This window comes from Coptis chinensis, chromosome 1 (genome assembly GCF_015680905.1).
Source record: "Coptis chinensis isolate HL-2020 chromosome 1, ASM1568090v1, whole genome shotgun sequence".
In the NCBI taxonomy this organism is placed as follows: Eukaryota; Viridiplantae; Streptophyta; class Magnoliopsida; order Ranunculales; family Ranunculaceae; genus Coptis; species Coptis chinensis.
In genome coordinates, this window is record NC_141456.1 from 6,117,609 (window position 1) to 6,133,138 (window position 15,530).

Genomic DNA, 15,530 nt, shown 5'->3' on the forward strand with positions numbered 1-15,530 from the left:
GTGGCTGTAGTTTAGTGGTTAGAATTCCATGTTGTGGCCGTGGAGACCTGGGCTCGAATCCCAGCAGCCACATTTTATTTCCTTTTTCCAAAAAAATTCTCCACCATTCACATGACACTAATATATATTTCATTTTTCCAAAAAAATTCCCAACCATCTAGGTCACAAGACACTAATATAAACGAATTGTTTCCTTTTTCCAAAAAAATTCTCAACCATCTAGGTCACAAGACACTAATATAAACGAACGTTCCAGATCTCTTCACTTCCAATCGACATTTTATCTTATTTCAATTCTTCATTAAAAAGACCAATAAACCCTTTCTCATTACCTAAAACCTTCAACACCAAAAAATACAAAAATAATAAAAATAATAAAAATAAAAACTCTCCTTCATTAAACCTTTCGTTTTTTTCCCATCACTTTGCAGAGAAAGAGATGGGTAGTGATAGTGAAGCAGAGAAATCATCATAGAAAGAGAGAAAGAAGATAACAGCTTTAGCTCCTATAGCTACACCTTTGGCTGGAAAAAAAACTCTTAAACTTGTTAGAAAAAGTATAATTTAACCATTTCTTTTCACACTTTATCTTATTAAACATATTTTGATGTTGTGCTATCTTTTTTTCACGTATATATTTTTTTATATCATACTTGTATTTTATTGAGGTTGAGTGGATACTTGTTTTGAAGTTGAATTTAGTTTTTTTTAAGGTGGGTATTTTGTTTAACTTGTGTATATTGAGTCATTTGTTGAAATAAGAGCTGTGCTTCATTGTATAGTGGAAAATATCAAATTGCTTGGCATTGTTGGAATTATAAACTAGAGCACTACTTAATTTAGTGACATTTAAGTTGCAGCTAGAAAAGTGGTATTAGAAAGTTTGAACCTTGTTTCTAATTAGTGCGTGAATTTTTTTTTTTTTTAAACTTGTTGCGAAAAAAAATGCCAAATGTGGTAGGATGATGCTCATGTTCTGTTGTGTTTGATGCTTCTGCCCCTTTTTCGTGGTAGACGATTGTGTATATGGGTTTAAGTTTGCTTATTGTGTAACATTTTTTTGACATTGTTATTTTCCCGTTGGGTGTAGCTGCTGAATCGAAGTGCTTGAAGAGAGGAGTAAAGGAGGTGGTTAAGAGCATCCGACGTGGTAATAAAAGTATGATAAAGATAAATAAAAAATCACCGACAAAATTAAGTAAACTAGTAACGTATAATTTGGCTCCCTAAAAAACGAGGGTCGAAGAGCGGGTTAAGGGCTTGAGTTTTCACGACCCTACTTAACCCGACCCTTAATACAAAATAAGGACGAACTGACCCGACTCTCAATCATAAAGACTTTTATGGTTTAAGGGCGCCCGGTCCAGCCCGACCCTTTTAACACCCATAAACCAGAGTAGTTTAGTCTTTTTTGATAGACAACAACCATTAAAAATGATCATATACTAAAACTAAGATGATTGAGAAACTGGCGGTCATCCACCCCTTAATTAAGTAGGCATCAACAAACACAACCTCCAATCAAGGGTATGATGTAGTAGGTGCAGGACAAATTTGTGATGTTAGTGATTGGAGGTTGCATCCATGGCATAGTCTGTCCTCAGAGTGCATGTAGTACCTAAAACTAATAAATATATATAACATAAGTGGGTGTTTGGTTCTCATTTTTTCAAAAAATTATTTTTTCTTAAAAAAAATTTGTATGAAAAAATATTTAATCTAAAAACAGTTTTTGAATAAACATGTTTGGTTGTGATTTTTCTTAAAAACTATTTTATCAAATCAGATTTCGCATTATATTTCTCGATATATGTTGGCATATTGCGGCATAAAGTACTAAAGTCTAAAACATCGAGGCAATTCATCTGCTTTTAGAGCCCAAAGTGTTTCCCTCAAAGAAAGATAGTTTTTTAACTTGAAAAACAAGTTTTACCTAATTATCATAAAACTAGTTTTTGGGACCAAGACAAATAATAAACTCAAAAATATAATCATACTAATTAAATTCATGTAATTAAGTAAATCTTTGTTGCCCCCCCCTTAAAGACAAAACGTTGTTGTCTACTCTTATATCTCAAAGACATAAACTACTCTTATATCTCAAAGACATAAACAATGATTATATAATACAATCAAGGTGTCTCATGCCTAATAATGAACACTATACATATCCACATAATCGTATGACATGACATGCATTCTCATGGATAGAAAGTAGTTCAAGTAAATGGAATAAACAAATAGAACCTGAGGAGCAAATTGTTGTGAAACACGAGATGACAGAGCAACATTCCTTGCTTCGTCGCAATAGCTAGTTCTCAAGCAAAAATAAATTTGTAAATAAGTTAAATGAGTTAATTTAGTAGCATGCTTTTAAGTGATAGAAGGGTGATTAATTGCTAAGATCGAAAATCTATGGCGCAGTTATGCTATGTATCTAGTATGCTTTCATAAGCAACTCTGTCGAGTTATATAGCATTTAGACATATACTTCCATCCTAAGTTCGAAAATACAACAGGAAAAGAAGATGCACATACAATGATAAGGTGATTCTCCAGAAAGATGTCTCTATTAGTCATACCAACAATAAATACATCTGATTGGTGGGTTGTGTACTATGTTAACCCTTTATGGAATTGTAGAAGCCTCGTGGAAGAGACCAGTGACTTTACTCATCCATATGTGATTCATATAAAAGTACAACATCAAAACTACTCAAGTGTTTGTCGAGGATAATTTCCATTCAAAATAACCACAGTGGTTCACCAAAGGACAAAAGGTTACAAACAAAAATGCAGTTCTAGATGTTTCTTAGAAGTAAGAACTGATAGCGAAAATTGATAAAATTCTTTTTAATTCGACCACCTGCTGCCAAGTTGTATCTAGGGGAGGCTGCCTACTAGCATCACTTGCATCAAAATCCAGCACCCCATAATCTCTACTAATTCACTCCTGTCATCCATCTTGTCATTCTCTTTTATGGACACCATAAAAGATGTCCAGATATTTTAAGTGTGCACATAGTTGTAGGAATATGAAGAAGCACTACTACAAAAATGCACATTAGCCACGGTTGGTCATTTGCTATATACCACTGTTTCCCTAATAACAGTGGTTTATACTCATTTACCACGGTACAAAACAATTTCCTGGTTTTGGAACAAGTAAATACCACTGATGTTGTAAAACAGTGGGATATAATACACCATATACCACGGTGGCATGAAATATGTTTTTGTATTCGTATATCCCACTGTTTCCTTGAAAACAGTGGTTTATATTTTGGGCAAAATTACACCTACCGTGGATAAAGCAGATTTAGAGAAAAAAAAAATCAGAATAAGAAAAAAGAAAAGAAACCCACTTCTCCCACTCGCACTAGAACTCTTTGTTCCACTTCTTTCTCTCCTTAGTTTCTGTCCCCAGGGTTCGTAAGTTTCTTATAAAATAAAAACATAAAAAGGGTTCACAAGTTGAGAGAAATCAATCGTCCAACTGCAAGGTTTCTGCCTTTTCGTGTAAGTAGGTTCTTCTCAAAATGTGTTGACTAATCACTATTCGTGTAAGTAGGTTTTGTAATTCTTGAATTCGTTTTCTAGGGTTTATAAATTTCTTGTTGATTGAGTTTTAAATTTTATTGTTTTTACCAGCTATATCAGCCGTCATGGGGACTAAGCGATTACCGTATCCTGGCGTGGTCTTTGATCTTGTCCATCTTGCGCTTGTAGGGGTATCGTGGCACATTGAAGGTATTTCTATCTTGCAATGGCTTTCTCGGTGATGTTATTTAGCATAACCGCTCTTACGTTCGAACTCATTGGGATTTGAGTATGCACGGTGGCAAACTTCTTTTAGAGTTGAACTGGTTTTGCGACCGGTGGTTACTTCATGTGGTATGCTACTCCAAAGATACCGTCGGGCGTAAGATGTTGAAATTTGGACAGGTATATTACGTTACTAGTTGTCTGTTTTGAATAGGGAATTGATAGATCGCTAACTCTGTTCTGCAAAATTGATGCAGCCATGTCTGCACTAATGAAGATGTGTTGGGAACTAGTAGTGATTAAAAATGATACAGTAAACCAAGTAGGTGCTTCTATATTCAGGAAACCCACTTCAAATGATGCTTCCAGACCTGCTCAGGCTGGAGCCTAGGGCATTGGGCTAGCCTTGTTTTTTCAATTTTTCCCCAGCCTATACTATTTGAAAGAAATATTGGTATCCTACTTAGGTGGATATATTTGCTGTCTCCTGATATTCAATTCGGGCTTTTTCATTATCACTTTTAAAAACATGCTTGATAATTGACATGCTCTTATTTCCTCTCTAATTCTACTAATAATTGTTTGTTTAATGTGAGATATGTAGAGATGGACAATCATAAGGAAGCGTCAGGCTAGCTTGAATTCAAGGGGGGGTAATCCAACAAATCCACGACTTTCATCAAGCACAACTTGCAACTCGTCGAGGCGGTTTCACATGCACTTAATATGCCTTCGGGCTGCATGTTCGTAAGTATGTTACAAATGTTTTCTATTGTTCCATAGACTCGGCCAAATTCCACTAACTACACAACAACCCCCACACACACACACACAAAAGAAAAAGAGAGACAATTTATGCGGCATGTACATACGACTACATACTTGATACATTCGGGTTTAATGCCCAATGAATTATATGTACAAGATTCTACCCATTAATCTATATCGATGCACTCTAAATTTCATATGTTTATGACAAAATAAGGAAAAAAACTGTTTTTCACTTTTTCCCGCCACACAATACCAAGACCCCGTTGTTGAATGCGAAAAAGCCGATAATGGTGTTTGCTAAACAAAAGGGTCTTTAGATTTCTAGTTCATCCAACATGCTAATGATGCAAAAGCGTCGATCTTGGGGAATTCCATCAAGTTCGACTTTAGTTCCTTCGTTCACGAAGATATTTCACATGGATCTTAGATACAACAAGCTCCTCATAATAAAGTAACATCAAAACACAACACTGAAACCTAAAATAAATGTCGATTAAAGGATCACCAATGAAGTCCTCTTTGGCTCCAAATCCTATGATACGCTTAACCGCACTTGCGTCGGTGCTTGCATTGCCCCCTTCACCGCGGCTTCACCGCTTTAAAGCCGCACAATCAAAAGTGCTCTCCATATAATACGGACCAGGTTCCCCGATCAAAACGCGTCATTTGCGCCAGCGCTACTAGCCTTGCAGGTTCTCGCCCTAATGTACACTACATTCGACACGGCCGCCCTATCGTCAAGACTATATTGTAGCCGGGGCCAAGTATCCAAAGAACTGGCAAATGGGTAAGGTCAAGAAGAGCATGGGATTCCCACAAGAAGACCTCGGTTGGTGGCAAGTTCAGTCCTCTTAGCACCTCATCATCTAATTGTATGTCTCAACAAGTGATGCGATGTCGTCTTCTTCTCCGCTTTATATGGGGTGGACGGTAAAGAGCCCAAATGCTATCGTAGCATCCAAGGAAGGTGCTAAATCTGATGTAGAGATGAAAGATGTTGGTGCTGCAAATGTTCCCAATGAGTTTGGCCCTCGCCAAACAGAAATTTCAAATCCTGAGGTGCTTACAGAAAATCAGACAACTCCTGTGGAGAGTCTGAATCATTCACAAAAGGTGGGTGCTGGTGAAAATAAACAATTACCTCGAAATGAATTTTCTATACTCCTTTGACTTTTATGGTTTCATATTAGTTGTTATCATGTTGATGTCGCAAATAGTATGCATTGTATACTCACTTTCTTTGTTGACGTTTAATGGCTTTCAGAGGACATTAAATCCCAAAGCAGCCCAACCTCCATCAACACCCAAGTTAGGCAGCGCAACAATGCAAATAAGAAAACAGGAGATTAAGCAACAGGTATGTAAGTATTTTATTTACACGTGATATATAACTCAAATGTTACATTGTCCTAAGATTTACACTTTAGATTGTGGAAACAAAAAAATAAGTAAACAAATGTCAAGCGTCATTTGGGGGGCAACAATTGATTTAGGGCCGGTAAATTGTAGTTTACACATTATATATTATTAAAATGTCTGCTTGTGCTTATATTTCTTTAGCATTCTATTATTTTATGGTATTCTTCGTTAGTAAGTTATTATTTTATGGTATTGATCGTGCATATGACACTTAACACTCAAAGATACCTATGCACAAAATGAACTTGATGTTGTTCGACTTGAAATTCTGAAGTTCATCTAATGGAATGTTCGAGCCGGTCATAGTGTCTTAACTAGGTTTGGACCTTTCTAGTTAAGGTTTGGGGATTGATCTCAACATTTGTATTTTTCATTGTAAAACTCATTTGATGTATAGGTGGAACAAATATATTACTCCTTTGATATTTTAGAACGAAGAACAAGTTGGTCGTTATTTTTTTTTTATTGACGCGAAAATTATCAAATTCTTTTAGCAATTCACTGTTGTATGGTCTAAATTTGTTTCTTTTGTTTGTTGCACGATGAATATATTGTCTGAGCAATGTGTTTTTTAAGTTAGTGTGGATTCGGTGAAAATATATGCAGGTTGAAATTAAATAATCATGGGATTTAAAAAAAAAAAAAAAAAGTATAAACCACGGTTGTGTAAGAACAGTGGTTTAAGGGGATTATATAAGCCACAGTTTGAATCAAACAGTGGTAACGGTTGACATCACACACAGCGTACGTAAATACTATTAACCACGGTTTCTGATATCATAATACCTCGATTTTTTCAAAAACCGTGGTAAATAGAGGATACTTAATACCACGGTTCTGTTAGAAGTATTTGTCACGGTGGTTGTTACCACGGTATAAAAACAGTGGCTAAAGGCTTTTTACCACTATAAATAACAGTGGTATATGAGCTTTTCTGTAGTAGTGAAGCAAGATGCAGATGCATGATACTACTTCACCAAATCAAACAATTTTAATTGTTTTTGTAAATTACATGCATTCCAATCATTGTTCAGCTCATAATGGATTCACGTTGGCAATCACCAATTCTTTCACGAAATAAGTACCCAAAGTACTAGAACAAAATTGTTACCTGAGCAGGATGATTTTGGATTGTCTCGAGGATATGCTTCTCATGTCCCCATTCAAGTTGTCGCCTAGCACCGATTATTAATGACATTTTCCTTGAGATTTTCCTTGAACTAACAGAGTTTTCAGCCACTAATGTCTGCAAAGAATGTATTGTCAAAAGTCAAAGATATGAAATGGTATAACTACTACTAGAGGAAAACTTAAACAAGGGCAAAAAAGATGATAAGCTTTCCATGCCACTGCATCTGTCAGGAAGTGTACTTGAATTAGGTGCCATATTTTTTGCATGCTAATTGATTTGCCACCAGTACTGCTAATCAATCCCCTTGGTGTGCAAGAGTAAAGACGTAAATACCTTCATAAGGAGCAGAGCTTGCTAATCAGCCCATCTTTTTTATTTCATCTTTCATGTGAAGATGGAAGGGGTGATTAAAAACTTGCTCGAATTGTGTCGAATTTTGCATTAGATTGGATTATGGGTTATACAGGTCAAGAGATAATCATTGTTATACACTTATACATAACAGAGATTTTTCCTTTTTGGGTCAAATGAACAAGTAAATTTGACTTCCTCTGGGTTTTGTTTCCCCTTGTCAATTTAAATAAATTTAATAAAGTCTAGTCAGTTTCTTTAACCTACACTTTTAGATTTCTGATTTTGGCTCATTTCTTCAGTTTGATATAATGGTAGTCAAAAACATTTCGACCAGCTGATTTTTTTTTCATTAAGCTTATGTCCCGAATCATTTTGAACAGATGAGCTTCCCTTTTTTCCTATCAGTTATAACGAGGTAGATGGAATTTTTGTTTAATAAACTTTTCTAACTTGCAACTACCTAAATCTTTAAGAACAAACTTTACAATCATAGAGATAAGCAAAAAGAGAAGATACACTGTCATCAATATAAGATCAGCGATAAAGAAGCTCAAACGAGTGTTTTATGAAGCATTAAATTGGCAATCACTAGGATTTTGTGCAACCACAACTTCACCCGTGAGTTGTGGTGAAACTGGAGCATGGATTGCGGCATATTTTGGGACCAGATCAGGCTTTGCTCTTGCTTTATCATCACCATAAGCCTTTCTCCCAATTGTGGTGAAACTCTCCAGTTTCTTTCCCTCGCTGCCGCAGCCACCACCACCACCGCCAATTATATCCAAAAATATCGTTATTAAAACAAAAACTTTTTATATTATTGAAATATTGTGATATATCCACAAATATCGTTGATACTTACACTGGTATTTATCCAAATTAATATCACGATATTTATATACCCATTTCTGAAATCTCGATATTTATCGCGATATATATCGATATTTTGTATGACCTAAAACCCTCGACACCAAACAGAAGAAAGAAAAAAAAAAAAACCCTACAAACTCTCCTTCCTTAAACCTTTGTTTTTTTCCCATCACTTTGCAGAGAAAGAGAGAAAGAGATGGGTAGTGATAGTGAAGCAGAGAAATCATCACAGAAGGAGAGAAAGAAGATAACAGCTTTAGCTCCTATAGCTACACCTTTAGCTGGAAAAAAACTTTGCAAAAAAACTCTTAAACTTGTTAGAAAAGGTATAATTTAACCATTTCTTTTCACACTTCATCTTATTAAACATATTTTGATGCTGTGCTTTATTTTTTTCACATATATATATTTTTATATCATACTTGTATTTTATTGAGGTTGGGTGGATACTTGTTTTGAAGTTGAATTTATTTTTTTTTAAGGTGGGTATTTTGTTTAACTTGCGTATACTGAGTAATTTGTTGAAATAAGAGTTGTGCTTCATTGTATAGTGGAAAATATCAAATTGCTTGGCATTGTTGGAATTATAAACTAGAGCACTACTTAATTTAGTGACATTTAAGTTGCAGTTAGAAAAGTGGTATTAGAAAGTTTGAACCTTGCTTCTAATTAGTGTGTGAAAAAAAAAAAAGTTTGAAACTTGTTGCGAAAAAAAATGCCAAATGTGGTAGGATGATGCTCATGTTCTGTTGTTTTGATGCTTCTGCCCCTTTTCCGTGGTAGACGATTGTGTATATGGGTTTAGGTTTGCTTATTGTGTAACATTTTTTTGACACTGTTATTTTCCCGTTGGGTGTAGCTGCTGAATCGAAGTGTTTGAAGAGAGGAGTAAAGGAGGTGGTTAAGAGCATCCGACGTGGTAACAAAGGGTTAGTTTTCTTATTGTTTTTTTTGTAGAGTAATTAATTATCTAATTTTGTATCCTTATAGATGTTCGTATTGGAAATTCATGTATTATATTAATTGTATAAAAAGGCAATCTATTCATAATATATAAGAAATGTCCATACGGCCGTTTGAAGTGACATTTCTGCATAATCCCTAGCTACTCATTACAAACACCTGTTCAATATAGGTTTTGTAGGAGGTTTTAGCTCATGGTTAGATTTACCGGTTTCTGTTGTCATAATGTCATTATTTTTGGTTGATATCCTTTGGATGATGAAGCATAACAATTGCGTCTATAACATTTTTGCAAAACAGAACCATTATATTTGAAAGCCTATTATTATTGTTAAATATGGTATTGCACTTTCTTGATACAGTTTTGTTAAGCATTGTAGCGTATCCACCTATGATATGATGCTACTTTGTTCTCAAGGCTATTACTTTGGTAACCCTGTTTTTTAGCTGGTGTCATAGGAGTAAGTGTTTCTTTTATGCTTTCATGCTCCTAGTCAGTAGTCACACACATACGCTTATAAGTAATTTAGTATTGCTTTATTGTGATGTTTCAGTGGTTAGATTGAAACAGCTATTGGAGCTCTGTAAACTGATGTAGGTGTGTTTTTTCTTAATGCAGATTATGTATTATTGCTGGAAACATCTCCCCCATTGATGTCATCACGCATGTGCCCATTTTATGTGAGGAGGCTGGCATACCATATATTTATGTTCCCTCAAAAGAGGTAAAAATCGAGGTTTTAGTGACATTTTATATTATATCTCGATTTGCAGACTTCAGTTGTCCCTTTTCAATGTGTTATCATTATCTCACAGTAACCCAAGTTAGACTTCTATGTTTATATCATGATATTGAGTTTCTATCATCTCTCTGTGCTATATTAAACCTGTTATAGTTAGATCTTTAATTTTGGCGCATTTGACACTTCTTACCTTTCCGTGTGAGATACTGTATCTGCCTTCCTTTGCCATATCTATACGAGGAACAGCACTGCTACGTTTTACCCTCATCTTTTTCCCATTACAGCATTTATTCATGATTCTGCCGTTTTCAATCTTTCCTTCAGTCCCCCAGTATCATGATGTTTTTGCTATGCGATAATTGAACATGTAAAAATAGTATAATGGGCAACGTTGCTTGTCACCAGGCGTATCACTAATATATACTACGGTGTTTGGAACTTCTGTAGGATCTCGCAACAGCAGGATCCACCAAGAGGCCTACGTGCTGTGTGTTGGTGCTAACCAAGCCTACCAAGGGGGAAATGGGCGAGGAAGAGCAAGAGAAACTAAAGGCAGATTACGGTCAAGTTGTTTCAGATGTGACTGAACTGACAACTTCCCTATATTAAAGATGCAAAGAAGACCACCTATCTCATTTTCTTGCTTTATTTGATTTTTAGTTTTTGTAACATACAGTGTTCCATATTTGATCACTCTTGATGCTTCGATTGCTGCGACATTTCATCTATTTAAAGTTAAATTTTAGACTTTTCTAATGTGTACCTCGTCAAATTTAAATCCAGGCTGCACACTTCTCCTGAATTTAAAATTTATGTTCATCAGTCTGGAGTTGAAATTCTGCGTTCCCCTTGTCTTGTAAAGATGCTCTGATATTATTTTCCAAACTTTTGTAAACCGATGTCTGTTGGTTCAAGGAAAATGCCAAAAATAGCAAGAAACTGAAAGATGTAAACGTCTGGAATGAGTATCCCTTAAGATTATTACATTTATTAAAGCAAGCAAAACACAGAATCACGTGTTTGGTACTATACAAAGCCCATCGCCCACCTTCAAAGGCTGAGTACAATAATGGATCCTTATCCTTTTTGAAATTTAAAGTCAAAAAAGTTAAAATTTAAATTCAACATATTTTACTCTCTATCATTACTTTATTTTTCTATGTATATATACAAAGTATTCTACTCTCTATTTTTATTTTACTCTATATATAGAGAGTAAAATAAATATAGAGAGTAGAATCATTTGTATATATGAAAAGAAAATTAATGATAGAGAATAAAATCTGTTGATTTTAGCTCTATTTTGTTGACTTTAGCTCAACTTTTAAAGGGATAGGAAGCCATTGGACTCAACCTAAGCCGTGTGGACGGATGTGGCAATATTGCTGCGTACAGCACATGCTAGGCAGTCGTTGTACGCTCTCCATGGCCTCTTGCATCTGTTGTTGCCCACCCTGATAACCTCCCATATTTTGTAGAGCTTTTCTGACTGCATCACACCTTCATTTAGGATTAGCTTCTTCCAACTCTTCACAGCACTCTTGTGGTGTTCCTGTGTTTCCTACAAACAATTGCATAAATTGTTGTAAGTAGCTCCTGCATGCCTGCTGAGCTGCATACGGCACGTCTGGGATTCATCAGAATTTGGTTCACCAGCTTCAATACATTGAAGTCTGCTATAGATAATAAAAACATTAGAAGTGCCCTCATGATTGCAATACGAATCATCCTTCAATTAATATAGGGCTGTATGTGACGAAGGAAGTGAAATACTGTATTTTTAATTAGTAGAGAAAGGTGGTAAACGAAAGAGGGATTGTAGAAGTTCTCGACTCTTGAGAGTTGCATGGGGAGTACGAGGTGCGAGAAAGGTAGCACGTTGTAGTCGTAGTTGAGACAGCCAGGTTTGGTTAAAAAAGTGGATAATAGATGCAGGTGGTAGTTGCTGTCTTTGTCTGCATGATGAATCGTTACTACCACTTTAATTGAGAGAGAGGGGAGTAGTTTTCACTTCATACTGTATGGCAGATGCCACTGCACCTTATTTGCAATTCTTCATTTACTGATTTACAGAAAGCCTTATTCCATGGCGAGTGTATATATGGACCCAGACTGAACTCGTCTGTTTTCATCTTAATTAGTTTTTGTATCTTTCTTTTGGTGGATTTATCATGAGCGCCTGCGCTGGTCCAAGTGCCCATGAGTGTATCTCTTTCCTGCACAAGATTGCCAGATTGGTATTGGATATTGTCATCAAAACACCGGCAATAGGCCGCTAGTCAATGGAAATGAATAGGACCTGTCAGTGGGGATGAAGACAGGCGTGACTTTGATAGTTCATAACAGTTCAATTTGCAAATCGAATATCTCCAGGGAAGATGAATTCTTTTCACATCATGACATCTCTAATGAGCGTTAAGTATCAGTGATTACAGTTCTGTTTGTAGGCACTAAAAATAGAGAATTGTGACGCACTATCATCACCTTATGTTTCTTATCTTCGCAACGATTAGTTAGGCCATCTTCTAAGAATATAGTGGTAGGGGGGGACCAAGTATGTCATAAGGCCAAATAAGCACAGCTTAGACCCTCATGGATTCTTCTACCATGATCACCCCACACAAGTTCTGAAATGGACTATTATTGTTCTACTGTCTCTTTCTAGTATCCGCATTGGTCACAAATGTGCTCGACCATGATTTCCGCCTGTCTGGATAGTTCAGTTTAAGCGAATGCGTTCCAAGATTCCTCTGTAATTTGCACCGTTGTCATTCTTCAGCTAGCCTAGAAAAAATATGTACTAATTTGCAAAGTGCTTACCGTACTGCCTTTAATTAGGTTTTAACATTTTAGAAGCTAGCTTTAATGCGTGATAATCCTTATCAAATATTGAAGTACATATAATTTGGTGTTATAATGTATGCGTGTTGATGCCGTTATAGTCACATACATGTTGGTTAAACTTAAATAATGTCGACTATATATGATTGTTAATCAGTGTTTTGAAGAAATGCATATTAGTTAATTTGATGAACTTTGAAAGCGCAGAGAAGAAAAATAATTGGAAAGATCAAAGTTGATTTTATACGTAGTGCTCTTCTCAAGCAAAATGACAAATGAATAGAGAAACTAGGTATAGACATATATATGAACTGCAAAAAAGTAGTCACCGACCTAAAGGACCAAATTATTGAAATGTAGAGAGTGACTTGGTAGAATTCTGGGGGTCTGTTTTCAATTCATCTATGTGACAATGGAAAATGGCGCTTTCTGTTCCCTCAGATTGCCTTCTTTTATATCCACTAGCTAGTACAAATGATATGCATGATGTTTGTCTACATTTGGATCACGGAATCACCTTTAGCTTTGTGTTAAATCAATTTCTAGCTGTTGAGATATTTTCATATCACTTCAGTGACTCACTGATTCCACATCATTATAACTTATTTACGCCAATATGGTATGGGAGTTCGTCTACCTGAGGATATCCTCATAGGGACGAGATTCAAGACTATTGGATGTGTGATCCAACATTCCGAAAATAAAAAATGTTATTTTTTATTTTTTATTTTTAGACCGTTGGATCACACATCCAACGGTCTCGGAACCCTCATCCATATGAAGATATTCTCGTGGTAGCCCAGGCCTATGGTATTACCAGAAATCCATATAGAATGGTCAGTGTAGTAGACCTTTTACAAGGCAATATGTCAGTATGAACAAATCTATGACATAATTTATTTATATATAACAGCTGATATATTGGATTTAATGACAATCATTTAATTTGTTCCCAGTGAGGTTAAAATGCGAGAAATCTATGTGGATATCTTAGTTTAATCATTGTGGGATCAGATCCACTTAGTAATGATCTAATATTGCGAGATGGAGGTACAAAGGGGTCGAAGAGCCAATGCAATTTGTGTAGCCATGATGTTCATTATACATTAGGTGCAATGTCACAACATATGACGCAAATTTTAGTAATCCCCGAACAGAATAATCATCACAAACTCCTAAAAGAACGATAATTTCATTTTGTCCAAGTCATTTCATGATTTTCATCCCACTTACCTCGACTCATTTCTTCTCCTAGGCACTCAATTAACAGATAATCGTTCGTGTGCTATACTATATATATATATATATCTTCTGGAGATTCATGCAAACTGATTCTCCTTTGGGAGTTTTTATTATGTCATGTCAAAGGATGTTTCAAAATTTGTGTGATATGAGGGAACTTTCCGTATGGTTCTCTACACCACCAGATTGTATAAATGGTTCACTTTTTAGAGATGTAACTGCTACCTGTACTTATCGGCACTGTATAATAATAAAATTTCCAAATTACCGAAAAAAAACAAGTATAGACTTTTCAAACCTCCTCAAAAAATAACGAGCATAAATCTTACGTTGGAAAATGACATTTTTCAGTTTCAAGATCACAAAGTATTTTTCAACATGTGAAATTTGAAATATCATAGATCAAGTTACCAAACATATCAGAACATGTATAAAGACTTCAGCACTATAAAAAGCAGCATCCTATGGTACATTACTCAATTGCTTTGCTTTCTGACTTTCAGTTTCACAAAGCTTTTATTTGACTGAGAGTGAAAAGACAGGTTTCTGGTGGATGAAAAATCCCGTATCAAGATAAGTTCATTCTGGTCATTGTTTTATGAGAATGCTTGTACTCCTTGTAGTCATAGAACTAGTGCATGGTGATTCTCTTCATAATTGAGAAAGAGCCAGGGGAACCTTTGGCAGCTTTTGCATAGTCTTACTTTTGCTTTAATTTGTTTATTTGAAGGACTGTCTGCTGAGTGCTGACTGTGCAGGCCATGCAAGTGTCTGTATAATGGTGGCTCTGGAATAAAGATTAACAAACCAAACCCATGCTTAATCAATAACACAGCAACAAATATGAGGAGATATTGCGTACGATCATCCTCATGCTACATATCAATAATAGCCATAATATATATATATATACTAGCCTCTTTTTACGTGTCTCCGCCACATTAACAATTTCTGACTTTATTTTATTTTTCATTAATTTCTGGACATGAAACTACTATTTTACCCCTGCAAAAGACAAAATAAAAAAATAAACAAAAAAAATGGCATGAACTATAATATTCGTGTTTGGAAAGGGGCAAAATTGGAAAAAAATTAATGGAGTGATGAATTCAGTGTTGAAGCCCTCGAAAAAAAATTTCTTTAATTCTTTGTTTCGTTTTCATTTTAAAGGGTTAGATATATATATATACATTTCGGCTCTAAAAGGACCTTTAAATAAGTATCAAATCTAAAACACCCACAACTTCACTTTTACAAAATGATTTAAATCATAATCTTTTAAGATATGATCTACTAACCATAAAGTTAACATTTTACGAAAATTCAACTCGTTTGATATCCTCTAACTTAGATAAAATTGTTTTCCACTTTTGAATATATATATAAAGGTCCGTAAATGTCTAATTTTTGCATTCATCTTTTACCAGGTG

The 15,530-nt window shown here is 35.4% G+C and overlaps 1 protein-coding gene and 1 non-coding gene across 2 annotated transcripts; both read left to right on the plus strand.

Annotated features, from left to right (window-relative positions):
• On the plus strand, positions 1-72 carry TRNAH-GUG (transfer RNA histidin (anticodon GUG)). The gene has a single exon. It is a non-coding gene; the product is annotated as a tRNA-His (tRNA).
• An 8,324-nt stretch (positions 73-8,396) lies between these two features.
• On the plus strand, positions 8,397-10,766 carry LOC147521664 (H/ACA ribonucleoprotein complex subunit 2-like protein). Its single transcript, XM_086579689.1, has 4 exons — positions 8,397-8,637; positions 9,171-9,240; positions 9,894-9,999; positions 10,465-10,766. Exons 1-4 carry the CDS (start codon positions 8,508-8,510, stop codon positions 10,624-10,626), a joined length of 468 nt encoding a protein of 155 aa, XP_086435815.1. The 5' UTR covers positions 8,397-8,507; the 3' UTR covers positions 10,627-10,766.
• Positions 10,767-15,530: the final 4,764 nt, after the last annotated feature.

Excerpts from the sequence above, each read along its gene's own strand:
- LOC147521664 (XM_086579689.1), top strand. The coding sequence starts at position 8,508 with ATGGGTAGTGATAGTGAAGCAGAGAAATCATCACAGAAGGAGAGAAAG. Across the intron at positions 8,638-9,170 it reads TCTTAAACTTGTTAGAAAAG|CTGCTGAATCGAAGTGTTTG; the intron begins GTATAATTTAAC and ends CGTTGGGTGTAG. Across the intron at positions 9,241-9,893 it reads ATCCGACGTGGTAACAAAGG|ATTATGTATTATTGCTGGAA; the intron begins GTTAGTTTTCTT and ends TTCTTAATGCAG.